Raw genomic sequence first — 14296 nt, 5'->3', positions numbered from 1 at the left:
AGCATACAAAGCGTCTGTAAAAAGGCTTCTGTTTCCACATATTCACTTCTAACTCCATTAAACCATACTCCAGTAGCACTTTAAGGACCAACAAAATCTGTTCCAGCATGATACTTCCTGAGTCAGAGATCCCTTCACCAGATGCAAGACTTCTAACCCTAGCATGACACACGGGCATAAAGAAAATAAATTCTTGTCGCATTTCTGCATCCTATTAAAATTCTTATATAGATTCTACAAAGTAAAGATATACAAAGGAAGTCAGTTGTCTAACCACAGTTGATTATTTCTAAAATTAACCTAACAAGTTTCTAAGAGAACACAGCATTCGATATTGTTATCTTGCTTGTGTTTCAAGAATGTAGTTTTTCACATTTTAATCACACGATAAGTTGATTTGCTTACCTACAGTGGCTGGAGACTCAACTGTATTATACATTTTGTTTTCAACTGTTTTTGTATTATACACTTTTGTTTTCAACTGTTATATTTCTAAGAATCATATCACACAAAGTATATGGTAGGCAGCTTATGCCAAAAGTGGTTTAGTCTGCATGGTCTTCCACTGGGAGAACATGCAACTGTAATACAGAATTCGTACTTAAGCTACAAGAAGCCCTCAAAATACTCAATGCAAAGTGAAGTGGCCTCCATTTTGAAAATGTGACATTCAGAAAAAAATTATGGAACAGCACACAACTCAAAAGCAGCCTCCACTAACAAGACCCTGCTTAGTCCTTGCAAACTGCACCATTACCATCTGCTCTAAAGAGTAATTGTTTGCTGTTGAGGTGAGAAGTAATTTACTCTCAGTTTTAAACAAAAACCGAGTTTTAAACTAAAAATCAATAAAAAATATATAAATAATTAAACTGAATTCAGTTTTGGGGGGGAAAAAAACACCAAACAAAACCCTTTCTATACTTTATAAAAACAGCAAAATAGATTTTAGTTTCAAATGGGAGGCTATTAATTTTTTCCCAGGGAGAAAAAAAAATTGTAATCACAGCGAAGCATTCTGAGAGCCAGTGTGGTATGGTGGCTAAATCTGATCAAGTTCCCACTCAGTCGTAAAGTTCACTAGGTAACAACAACAACAACAACATTCCATTTATATACTGCCCTTCAGGACAAAATGCCCACTCAGAGCGGTTTACGAAGTATGTTATTCTTATCCCCACAACAAAACACCCTGTGAGGTGTGTGGGGCTGAGAGAGCTCCAGAGGGCCATGACTAGCCCAAGGTCACCCAGCTGGCTTCAGGTGGAGGAGTGGGGAATCAAAGCCAGTTCTCCAGATTAGAGTCCCGCACTCTTAACCACTACACCAAACTGGTAACTCTGAAGTCATCACCATCTCTCATCCTGATCTATCATACCTCACAAGTTTGTGAAAATAAAAAGAGGTGGCAAATTTATAATACCTTCCTAAACTACTTGGAGGAAGGGCAAGATAATAATAGGATAGACAAACTTCAGGAATATTAAACTAGTAAAAAAGTTGTTATTGTCCAAGAATCATATTTCTAAGACTTATACCAAATGCAAAACAAGTCAATTTTATTATTTGCTTTATCATGATAAGAATGGCTGTCTTCATATTCCTTGTTCCATACCATTTAAGAATACCTTTATTGGCATAACAATGTAAACATTCTATGGAATACTATCTAAGGCTGCAATTCTGTACACACTTGCAATAGGAAGTTAGTTCTGAGTAAACATACACATGTTTTATAACAAATGAGATTGTAATCGTGCAATAAGAATGTTAAAATACTTGGTTTGGGTCTATAAAATGACTTCCTAAAAGAAAGCATCCTATAAGGAGCAAATGGGGAGATAGCACAGGATAGAAGGAAAATGAATGCGACAATTAACAAAATTTGTTCATTACTAATGCTGTGTTTTTCTAGTGGGGAAAAATTAAGCTATTTTTTAAAATATCCAAATTGATGCCATTGTTACCAAGGCATATGGTACAAAGGTTCTACAACTGAAGATGTTCTAGAACTGAAGATCTTTTCATCTCATCCTTCCTTACCTTTGCTCTTGTGGATGTTCTTCCACATCTTCCTCTGATTCAGCCTAATGAACACACACACACAAAAAAAATCATGAATGACTGTCATCAACAATAACAAGTTTCCAGCATCCATTTGTCATCAGCAATCTCACTGACATTATTCTGAGAGACTTTGTTCAATGGGACTCCAGTACTGTAGGATGCTTGACATAGCTCCTGAATTTTACAAACTTTATGAATTATCAGCAAAGCATAATAATTTAAAAAGCAGAGCAGAACCACAAGTGACAAAAGGCACAGATTGGACACTTGTCAGCTTCCCTCCAGTTTTGATGGGAAATGTAGGCATCCTAGTCTTGCAGCTTGGCTCTCTGACTGCTGTCCAATGGACTTTTCAACTGGCACTTGTCCAACATTCCGCCAAGCTGCCTACATTTCCCATCAGAACTTGAGGGAAGCTGACAAGTGTCCAATCTGTGCCTTTTGTCACTTGTGGTTCTGCTCGCAGTTTCACTGAGCACAGCTGTTGAGTAAATATATGGCATCTAGTTGATAAATTCTGTCATACTAACATGATCAGATATTTTAATACAATTCTTTACTTAATTTATTCTGAATTATATGCATGTACCTGTACAGAGTACAAGCAACTATCTTCATAAAAAGCAAAAATGTCATGACAAATCTGGATCTCGGTGACAGTGAACCACATCAACCTCTCGCCTTCCTTAAGTAACCATCTAAGAGTGGTCTGAGATGCAAAATCTAAGTTATTTATTCTAACAGTAAGGCTTATTATTTTAAATAGAACCAGCCAACATTGGGCCACTTGGACGGCTAGGATAACACATATCTAGCATATAGTTTTTCACTGTAATAAACAGTTTTAATGTAAACACTTGGTCAAAAAATTATCCCTATCTGACATCCATAGGAAGAGAAATATAGTTTCAAGGCCAAGTATCCCTTTAATTATTTAAGCAACAGCCATAGGAGGCTTACTTACATCTGAGAACACATACAACGTAACCAACCTTCGACTCACTTATCCATGCTTGTTTCAGAAAAGTACCCATGTATAAAGCAATTATAATGTTGCTGCTATATCCTCATATTTCTTCAGTATTGGCATAAGCTCCAAGTGACACCTATGTCTTTAAAAGTGATGCAAGAAATGTCAAACATCCACACAGTAGTAAACTGTGTCTTTAAAAGTGATGTAAGAAATGTCAAACATCCACACAGTACAGCCAATATGTTTATTAAAAAACTGTGGCCAAGCATACCTTCCTGATGAACATAACCACAAAAAACATGCATTTGCAGATGTGTTGGGTTTCTTTCAGTAGGTTTGGGGTGGGGGGGTTCTTTCAGTATGTCCGGGGAACTTCTCAACTGCTCAGGACTTTATACATGCAACAAGCAGTGATTGAGACTATATTTGGCCTAGGACACAGCTTCAGACCTTAAAAATGTTTGAAATTATTCCGTTTCCCATCAGCTGATCTAAAGAGGTGACCATAAAATGTAAAGATGGTATCCCTAAATACATAAAATACAATGAAAAGCACTTATAAATTGCTGTTGCCCATTCCTATTATGCAGTTACAGTAATACAAAATAAAACTCTTCCTTTCAACTTACTGTAAAATGACAGAACTAAAATACATTAGCCAGAGAAGGAAAATGGCTCATGTATCAGCAGAATTTTTAGCTGCTTGAAGACTTGTGGGGAAGTCTAGGAAATCATATAGAAGATTAAAACAGCATTATATTAATAGACTAAGACCCTACGAAAGCAATGTCCGTGAAGCCCTGTTCTCAGGCCTATGACTAACTCTCAAGGGTGTCCAATGACAAATTATAGTTGAACTTGGAAATTATCTCTCAAAAAATATCTATAGCTATGTTTTGCTTCAGCCTCGGGATTCTAAGTTTGTCCTCTGGCTTTGTGAAGGATTTTTCTGCCAAATTTTCTGTCTGATTGATTTTTCTCTACCCATTTTCATGTAGTAGTAGTAGTAGTAGTAGTAGTAGTAGTAGTAGTAGTAGTAGTAGTAGTAGTAGGTGGCTTTTTTCCACATACGAATAAAACTGCATGCCACCCTTGGTATTGATTGTGCAAGCATGGGTGTACATCTTATTTCCTGCAGGCAGCCCTTTAAGACATGTCACGCAGCCCAAGCCCAGCTAGCAACCATAAATCTGTCCCAATCTGCCCCCCTTTGCTGGGATGTTGGGGGGAACGGAGAAGAATAGAAAACATCACCTCCTAAGTGGAGCTGAAGTGTTGCAGTTGCCATAGCAACCCCAAAATTAGGTTAGCTCCACTGGGGGACTCAGATGCCTTAAGAGATGCCATCCTTTCATAAGACATCTAGGGGCCCAATGGAGTTGGGTCAGATACTGCAGTTGCAAGGATGACTGAAGGAGCCCAGATGCCCTGGGAAAACTCAGCAGCTGGTAAGACTGAAGAATGAATCCAAGTTTCCAGAGGATCTATCACAAAGTCTTTCAAATCTAGATTGGCCAATTTACCACTCCATCCCATTATATTCCAGGGCATAATTCTTAGTTGCATACTCTCGTGACTGCAAGTCACCAACCCACCTCACCTATTCTATCCATCATTTATTCCAGAACACAGACATTACTCAGTTGAACCTGAGGACAGAGAGAAACTACTAGAGCCTGAGCAGCTATTGTTGGTTGTTCAGGGCCAAGTTAATCTGTTTCCAAAAACATCATTGCTTATCAGTTAAAAGATACTGGCTGTTGAGTATATGCATAGGACTGCACTGTAAATCACTAACATGCCTTTTTTGAGCCTGGAAGTTTATAAACATATTTATTTACTTCATTTATACTCCACCTGTTGCCCAATGGGGACACAAAGCAGCTAACATCATTCTCCTCTCCTCCTAACAACAACCCTGTGAAGTAGGCTAAGCTGAGAATGTGACTAGCCCTAGGTCCCCCAGCAAGTTTCTATGGCAGAGTGGGGATCTGAACCTGGGGGTTCCCCCAGATCCTAGTCTTGATCCAAAAACAATTATGAAGGCATCATAAATGGAGAACTATTCAGCTATCAGAAGATGTTAAAAATAGCAGGTCTTTAACCTACTGGCACTAAATTCTACACCTAAGCAGATATATTACAAATTTGTGAAACTAGTAGTATACAGTCTATGTACAAAAAAAATATAGATTTCATCAGCAGTCCTATGCTAGCTAGCATACCCGCCTACACAACCAAAATAGACTGCAATGCTTCATGAAACAGTGCATTAGTTCAATTCACAAGAAATGCAGAACTGCAGTTTGCCATTATATGACTAAACCTCTGGCCCATGCACATTTCCCTCTCTTTTGCCTTCTCCACTTTTGTGCATACCAGAGTTTGCCATTACATCTGAATTAGCAAACAACAGTTCACACTTTCCATACAAAAAAGGACTGCAAAATAGTTCCAAATTGGCCCTTGCAATCCTGGTTGGAAGGGGAAAAGCAAACTTTTATTTGCTAGTTCAGACGCAATAGCCATCTATTGCTTACATTAAAAAGGAAATAACTAACTGGTTTGGACTGAGCAACAGGATCTGGGGCACAAAGGAAAGACCGTGAACCTGTAGTGGCAATTTCAATCCAAAATAGAGTTTAACATTATCTGTAAATGACCCAATAAAAAAAGATAGGCCTCTGAACAGCAGGCATCCTCTGCAGAGCACTTTGTGTACCTGGGGCTGTTTATGAAACAAGTAGTGCCTGTCTTACACATTAGTTGAAGTTTATTTTTTAAAAAATACATAAAAATTAACTTCTAAATTTTATTCTTGTTGTACATCCATTTCATCTTAATCCAAGCACTTTGAAAATTACCCATGATAAATTTAAGTAAAATATGCGGAGATCCGCTAAAAAACTGAGATAAAGCCATTCTTAGCACCCTTACTACTACTTTGTTGAATTTAAACAATGCCCACAAACTCCACAAAATAAAAAAGGAAGTGCCACTACTTTAGAGGATTTAAGGGAAGATTAGCCCATGAGTCCACAAAGGAAAGTTCAAAACAAAAGTAGCTATTTGTGGTTACTTTCTTACACAGTCATACATGGCAATTACTGTTAAAGTGAAGCATAAAAACAAACTGTGCTGAACATACGTGAAGCAAATCAACTTAGCCAAGGACACAATCAGATGGAGAAGGGGATGCAAAATTTCCAGGATCATTCCTACTCACCTGAAAGATCAGCAGAGACATGTAACACATGTGCCAGACCAATTGCATACAAACATGTAAATGCATATATGCGTACTCACGGATGACCAAAGGTATATATGGAAGAGTTCAGATTTTGACTTTATAATCTGTGTATTAGTATTCTATGAAACAGTTTATAAAAGAATTTAAAAATTTATTTTATTTCATTTATATCCCACCTTTCTCCCCAGATGAGACCCAAAGTGGCTTACATAATTCTCCTCTCTTCCAATTAATGCTCACAACAACCCTATGAGGTAGGTTAGGCTGAGTGTGTGTGACCGGCCCAAAGCAAACCAGCAAGCTTCCATGGCAGAGTGGGGATTTGAACTTGGGTCTCCTAGGTCCTTGTCCAACACTCTACCCACTACACTATGCTAGCTCTAACCACAGTCTCTAATGAACTACTACAGCCATCAAGTTCTACAATGAAAAATCAATTCCCAAAAGCTTGTAGGAACAAGGCTGGTTTACAAATATTAGATCTTGCCTGCCAATGAAATCCCTGTATGAAGAACTGATGCTCACCACTGCTATCAGTACCATAACATAGACCTGAAGAACACCCACAGGCAGGTGTCAAGGAAGATCATTTCCAGGCAACCAGGTAAGCAAACTTTTACAAAAGTATTTTCTTATTGATTAGGCTGCAAGTGACTAACACAGGATTACTGTAGGCAAGCAGTCTGCTGGTAGCTTTTGTGGATTTATTTGTGTAGCTGTCCTATCATTCCTTCTGACAAAGAAGTGCTGTAAATTGCCTCTGCCTGTTTGTAGCAACCTTTACTTTCTCTGTCTCTCTTGCATTTTAGCACGTATGCCTAACTCGTTTTACTATTTGTTTAGTCCTAAAGAATATAGAAAGACATACCAAAGTCATCCAATAATGATTCTATCTTTCTACCAGTCATTAAAACAAGAATTTTGGAGACCAAATCTTTTATAAACAAAAAAGTTAAGCCTTCATTTCCTTTTTAACAAAACTGGAGTATTTTGTTAAGATCCTGAAATCAGAATTATGTACAAACCAGACAAAGATTTCTCATGTCACTAGAAAGAGCTCATCAAAATTCATGAATTTACAGTTTAACTCTTCCTTTAAAACACATATTGAAAAACAAGTTTCTTCTCGGAATACAGGAAAATATACATTCTATGGACTTTGCTGCTTCTCCTAGGCTATCTCACAGCAGAATGATAAGACGTGATCATTTCATTGATAGATTTTAAGACTCAATGGTGCTGCAGCTGCCAAAAGCACAGTGGCTCTAATCTCATGCTAATACATTTGCCAAAAAAAAAAGCAGGAAATCACACTACTTCACATAGTCATAACGAAGGTAGCAAGACAAAAAAAGGTATTTCTGTAATCTATCAGGTAAAAGTTTTTAGAGCAATTCAGATTCTAAGGAAATAAGCGCTGGCTTCTCATCAAGTAAACAAAGGGTGATTCTCCACTAGTGATTTTCCACGGTTCAGCTTCCAAATGACCTCGATTTTTTTGCGTTTCCACACATGGGAAGGCAATCCTAGCAGCAGCTTCGAAGTCACTGCAGGTTTTGTCCATTTTTTTCCTTCCTGCTTTTCCCCCGACTTATTTATCCATTCACTGCAGATTAGGGATTTTAACGGTGCGAAATTCTTTATACGATGTTCTCCTCACCCTTGCCCTTTTCTCCCACCCTTCAAATCAACTAAATTTGATTGGTTGATCACGTTTTCCAAGCCACACCCACTACCCTTTCCCTTCCCCTCGTTTCTCTTTTTTAAAAAAAAATTATTAAAAACGTTGCAATGTTTCTACATGTCTATGCAGAAATATATCCTGTGTCACGTGACAACAGCTGCCCAACAACATGTCCATTTTTCAACGTGCCAAACTTGTTATTTGTTCCTTGCTGACAGCTGACAGCTTCTGAGGCAGAGGGAAAGTGGGGTCATCGGTAACAATTTTCCCTCCAAATGTCAATAACCAATACTCATTCCACAATATTGACGGGAAATGCTCTGACCTATCAGATGTGTTTGTTTGATGCAATGTTTATATGTAGCAATGTTTTTTGGAAAAAAAAATTAAAAAATGAAGAAGACGCATGTCTGTCGACACTTCCCCTGGAAAAAGCGAAGAGGAATTGATTTTTATACTGGCAAATTCCGCACGATGGACTTTGAGCATGATGAAATGAAATGTCGATGCAAAGCAAAAGCCTTAATGTGGAATCGGAGAGCAGCGGATTCGTGCAACTCCACTGCAGCACGACTGCTCAGAAAGTCCCATCGAAGTCGGTCATGCGGAACCCCCCAAAGCCTAATCATTCTTGTGTACATTCCATACTAGAAACAAATGACTCTTCATCAGGCAATTCACATTCTGTAACAGGAAAAGTTGGTTTCTGCATCCTGCATAAATTATGCAAATTGTAAAATATGCAAAATTATGCAAATCTGTTATTTGTCACTTTTTCCCTGTTTTGCATGGAACAGAAGAAGAGCTGCGCCCAGCCCCTGGAAGTCTTATCCAAACACCTTACTGGTGTTTACATTATTTCAAACTCAATGATTGAATGTGTGTGCCAAATTTTATTTTAGTATTACTACAAATAGCCAGCTAGATTTTTTAAAAAATGTGTTTTTAAACACATTGTAATTCAGGCAATGCCTTCTACAGTTCACAGGAACAGAGGCTCACATTTTCCCCTATTCATGTGTATCCATAATCCAAATCCTGGCAGGAAAATATTTGCATGCAACCCCATACATACAAGTCCTTTAAGAGTACAACAGAACTTATGCCCAGGTCAGTATTAAAAGAAATACACAGTTTCCCATCCCAATTTCCTGGTGTTAAAAAATGGAAAAACATTTCATTCAGAAATAAAGTTTTAGTAATCAGAGCTACAGTATATTAGATATTATCTCTCTCTCATTCACACACAAAAATACATTTATATATATCCACACAAAAACAGAGATGCTAATAAATTCAGGTGACCCATATTCTTCCACCTATTCCAGAGATGTTTGGGGAAAAAACTCAAGATGTTACCGTATAAAGAAAAAAATTAAAGATGAAACTCACACTGAATCAAGATATGTCTATCTTTTATCAACATTTTTTAAAAAAAACAAAACATGCTGAGGTTACAGAAAAATTCCACTAAAGTAATGAAATGTCTCAGGGAAATGTGCATAAGGTTACAGTGTAGATTACCTTTGGCAAGAGCACCACTGCAGTAAACTAGACAGGCCTCAATCTTGTACACTAAAGTCAAGTGAAACTAAACTTAAAAATTTCCCTTACCAAAAGAATCACATGCTACTCAAAACCATTTCCCTTTCATAGATAACCTGGTATCTTAACTAGGTCTGCTTCTGAACCTAGCAAGGTGTTATAGTAATGCTGCTACCCTCTAAAAAAATCCACTGCAACCACCCTGAACTAAAAGCCACCCTGGCTTGCAAAATCATATAAGAACATGGTTGTAAAGTGCAGAAAACACGTAGATTTGGGGAAGGTGTTTGCCAAACCACCACTCAGTGTTCATTTATGGACAGCTTTTCCCGTCTTTATGTGGCTACTCAACATGCTGCCTGCATTCCCACCTCAAGATTTCCTTACCTGTGCAGGCATCAGGAGGTCCCCTTCCTCAGCTTGCCATAACTCCACTACATTGGGAATGGGATCAATGACTATGGGAGAGAGAAGGGAAAAACAACACTCGTTCAATACCCAAACTGCCATTTCAACTGAGGGCAAAGGGAGGGGTGTGCGTGTTAAGACTAGGCCAGACAGTCCTCCACATACAGAGGAAACAAACCTCTGATTCCCAGTGCTGGAAGGCAGTGGCTCCTGCACCCTATTTATTGCTCCTTCAGGGCAACTGGCTGGCCACTGTTTAAAAGCGTACACGGGACTAGATGCACCTCCGGTCAGGCCCAGCAGGGCTCTTCTTATGTTTACAATGAGGCGCATGCCCTTCTCTTACTGGCAAATCTGTCGCCGCTCGCTTTGTGTGCATGAGGCTTTGTTTTGTTTTGCTTCTATGCTGGAAGAGGCTTCCATATTAAAAACTGCAGCGGCCGATCACATGTGGCAGGAGGAAGGCAAACCTGGCGCACCAGCGGTGGGTTCGGAGCCAATTTGCAGCGGCGGCTAAAGCTCAGCACAGGGCGGCTGCCTCAAACCGGGGGCCTCCCCGAAAGCGCCTCCTTTCGCGGCGGCGGGGGGAGCATCTCCTCCGCGGCAATGTGGGCCCGTGCAGCGTGTTGCTCAGGGGAGGGAGCAGCGCCAAGCCAGAGGAATGGAAGGAACCACGCATTGTGTAACGTCCTCCGCTCGCCCAGCCTCCCCTCCACACCCCGCCGTGGACATTTTACAGATCTGTCACAGGGCAGCAGTTGCCTTACATTAAACGAATTAAAAGAACAGGCCGCGTGCCGAAGCAATGGGACTTCGCAGCGGAGGAGGGACTCTGCTCAGAGCTCGCCGGGCAGGGCTGGAAGCGTTCAGAAGGCGACCCGCCGCTGCACAAAGGGAGGACGGAGAAGGCTCTTCGCAGCCGGCAGGCGCCGATGCTGTCGCACGCGGCCCTGGGGCGGGGGGGGGGGCGCCTCGGTTCCCCCCTCCCCCCTTTGCGTCCCTCCTCGCCTGCACCATCCTCCCCGGGGCAGACCCCGCCCGCGCCTTCTCCCCACGCTTACCTTGGCCGTGCGCCTCTCCCGGGCGAAAGCAGGGCAGGAGGACCTGCAAAACCCCGAAGAGGAGGTTCATGGCCGTGGCCGCGCGGCAGTAGCCGCCTTGCTGCGGGTAGCGCAGCCCCGCCATGCTGCCGCTCAGGCGCTGAGCTGGCTGGCTGGGCTACAGCTGGGGCCGCCGCCGCCGCCTCCCTCCGCTCTGCGCGTGTGTGCGACAGAGATAGGGAGGGAGGGAACGTTGCGCGGCACAGGGTGGGACATTGTCAATGGGAGGGCAGCCTCCCTCCTCGCCGGGCTCCGCCCCGAGGCGGCGGCGGCGGCTGCTTCTCCTCCCCAAAGCGCTGGAGGAGCACATGGAAGGCAGCCTGACTGGCGGGGCCAGCGCCTTCTGACACACAAACACACGCTGAAAAGCGGCGGTGCTGCTCAGGCCACGCTCGCACCCTCCCCCCCCCCTTTATTCGGGCCCGCTGCTCTGCGTCAGAATTTCGCCTCCAGAAAGTGGCTGTGCCCGAGGTGGGTGTGGGGGAGCCTTTCTGCCAAGCATGAGACTGCAGTGCATACATTACCTCAGTGTTTACTTTTTGATGCAGTGGATCGGCTAAGAACACAACACACAAGGTAGAGAGGTTATAAGCAGTTCCAAATAGCGTGCCAACCTTTGGGGCACTCATACAGCCGGGTCCTGGGCATAGTTATGTAGAGGGGTTGGGAATGGCTTTTATTGGTGTGGTTACAAATTCAAACACCATGTACAGGCGGCCCATTAGAAGCAGAGCTGGGCGACGGTAGTTCTGTGATTACTCCCAGTTCCACGCAGGATCAAAGTTCATAAATGAAGAACACTCGGGAATGTGTGTGCTTTGCATACAGCATAACTTTAGCGGTGCAGTAAGAAAATAGTCATAACGTTTCATGTCAGTACTTAACCAGGGATCCTTAAAATAGGACATAAGAGACTATAGTGCATTAAAAAACAAATTGGGAATGTTACTGCGGTGCAATTTTCCTTTAAACTGCAGGTTTTAATAGTCTAATTCATTGGTGGCCATCCTGGGACATAAACAGGAAGAATTTGTGGCGTGCCTGGACAGAAGCTGGAGAGCTGGTGGAACTGGCTATGATGCAGAGTCAGGCAGCGCCCCATTTACTTCACTGGGACTTTGCTGTAGGCCATTTCTATAGGCTGGAAGAAAACTTCCTCAAACTGCCCCTGTCCGTACTGACAGTGTAGTACCATGCTCATTCAGATTCAGTACCAGAGAGTTAATCTATTTAGTTTTAGGGGTTTTACTTAAAATGTGTCCTGAGTAGCAGCTTTAATTGTAGATTAAAAATCCCCTCTCCCCACTTAATCAGTGGGGCTAAGCAAGACTCCTCCTGAATTCTGGAATTTTCACAGATGGGCCCTCCAGCAAAGCAGATGAAAAAAAAGAATGGATTACTTTTCCTTTGAGTTCAGATGGAAAGTTAGCTGCCCCTTTACTGTCCCAGGCAAGCAAGCTATAGCCTCCAGAGGCAGAATGGGCGGAATCCTGCAAATCTACTATTGACTGCACTTCTCTCAAACACAAGTTGTCTTCCACTGATATAAGAGGTTCCTCTGCTTGCAGGATTCAACCCAATTAATATACTGCTTGCCCAAAATTTCCTTTACCAAGCAAAAGCAAGAGAAATAAGCTTGGCCTCGGTGTGCAGAAGAACAGAACAGGAATGTCACAGTAGAATCATCATGGTAAAATCAACCACTATTTCAGACTTCATACACAGACACATTATGAAGATTTTTAGTGTGCAGTAGTGGCTGGAGTGGTGGACTAGGATCTGAGTGGCCTAGGTTTGATTTGCTGCTCTGCCATGGAAGCTTGCTGGGTGACTTTGGACATGTCACGCACTCTCAACCTAATCTACCTCACAATTGTTGTGAGGATGAAGTGGAACCGAGGAGAATGACATATGCCGCTTGGGGAGAAAGGTGAGGTATAAGTGAAATTAAATAAAAAAAAACCAAGGAAGCCACAATAATACAGGAAGTCATGTTATGCTGAAGACAAATGTAATCAAGATTAACTACAGGGACCAGTCACAATAGCAGTAATTGGTGATAACAAAGTCGTAGTCTACACTCAACAGAATTAAGTGGTAGGATATGGAGACAGTAGAATAGGTTGGACTACTTCATGTGGCAATTTTTTTTTGTATGCTCACACATGAAAACTTCAGTTAAATTAGCACCTCAGGAAAAAAAATGTTCTAGCCTAGTCCACTCAGTACTATGCTTGTTTTATAACTTCAGAGGATGTCCATGCAGACAACAAACATTTCATGCCCTGACTGTGGTCAGAGTTGGTACAGCCCAATCTACCCCCTCAGAACTCTACCCCCTCATTTCCACCTCGCTCTGCTGCATGTGTAAGCTAAGCCACATCCTCCCTAGTTTTGCTTAAGTGATCAACACCTGCAGAGGCTGAGAAATGTGTGGTCTTTATGCAAGTTTTCTTAAGCAGAATCAAACACTTCAGGGGACCATGCAGTAAAGGGAAAGTTCAGATTCTATAATCCACAGGTTTCCTAGGGAGGGAGAAAGAGGGAAAGTTTCTCTTTAGAGAAAGTTTCCAAAACCAAGATCAGATCCTTTCACCCAATGATTTTATTGAATCATGTTGGACTTCTTGATTTCCCCCACAATAATAAATCCTCCCAATACCAACATTCATCTTTCCTTCTTGTAGTCTCCATTCTTTGATGCTCTATGTTCCTTTCTACCTCCTCACATGCTCCCTGATTCATCTTTCTAACCAGTCTGATTTCAAGTCTGAAACAGTGAAGCACAGGAGTTTCAAAGCATAGGTAGTTAGCTCCCAACATCTTACTCCCCAGCTCTTCCAGCTGTCCCCACCTCTTCTGCCAAGAGCAATTCCTGGATAATTCCTTGTTCTTATTCAAATGTAGAGCTCATAAATTTGCCTAATACTGTTCAGCAAAAAAAGTGCATATAAAGTGTAATCCTAAACAGAGTTACCGCAGTTTAAACCCATTGATCTTAACTCTGTTTAGGATTGCATTGTTAGTTACGGGGAAAGATCTAAATAATGAAATATTGTTAGCGGTTTGTGTTTTTAAAGCAGAAGAACAATTCATTAAAATCTCTTAGAATACACAAAAACATTTTTAATCAGAAAATTCTAGAAAAGAAATATTATGGTTGATCATATTCGAGACATTTTGCAATGTGATTTTTTTTGTTCTCCATGGTTACTATGCACTGTTACAATTAATAGTAAAGCTGTAACCCTGATGTATCAAAGTATTTG

The 14296-nt window shown here is 41.3% G+C and overlaps 1 protein-coding gene across 5 annotated transcripts in view; it reads right to left on the bottom strand.

Moving 5' to 3' along the window:
• Positions 1–11112, bottom strand: part of TMEM131L (transmembrane 131 like) — a 91264-nt gene extending 80152 nt beyond the window's left edge. For 3 of the 5 annotated variants that reach the window (XM_054989887.1, XM_054989888.1, XM_054989889.1), the window contains exons 1-3: positions 10989–11112; positions 9907–9977; positions 2044–2087 (exon numbers count right to left, since the gene is read on the bottom strand). In XM_054989887.1, the coding sequence (XP_054845862.1) occupies positions 2044–2087; positions 9907–9977; positions 10989–11112 (239 nt within the window). Of the gene's footprint in view, positions 1–2043; positions 2088–9906; positions 9978–10988 lie in introns of those variants that run through there. The other 2 variants (XM_054989890.1, XM_054989891.1) reach the window with 2 other exon arrangements.
• Between the last annotated feature and the right edge of the window lie 3184 nt (positions 11113–14296).

The sequence above is a fragment of the Eublepharis macularius genome, chromosome 10 (assembly GCF_028583425.1).
Source record: "Eublepharis macularius isolate TG4126 chromosome 10, MPM_Emac_v1.0, whole genome shotgun sequence".
NCBI lineage: Eukaryota > Metazoa > Chordata > Lepidosauria > Squamata > Eublepharidae > Eublepharis > Eublepharis macularius.
The sequence above is the reverse complement of the archived record's forward strand: the minus strand, read 5'-3'. Positions and strand labels throughout refer to the sequence as shown.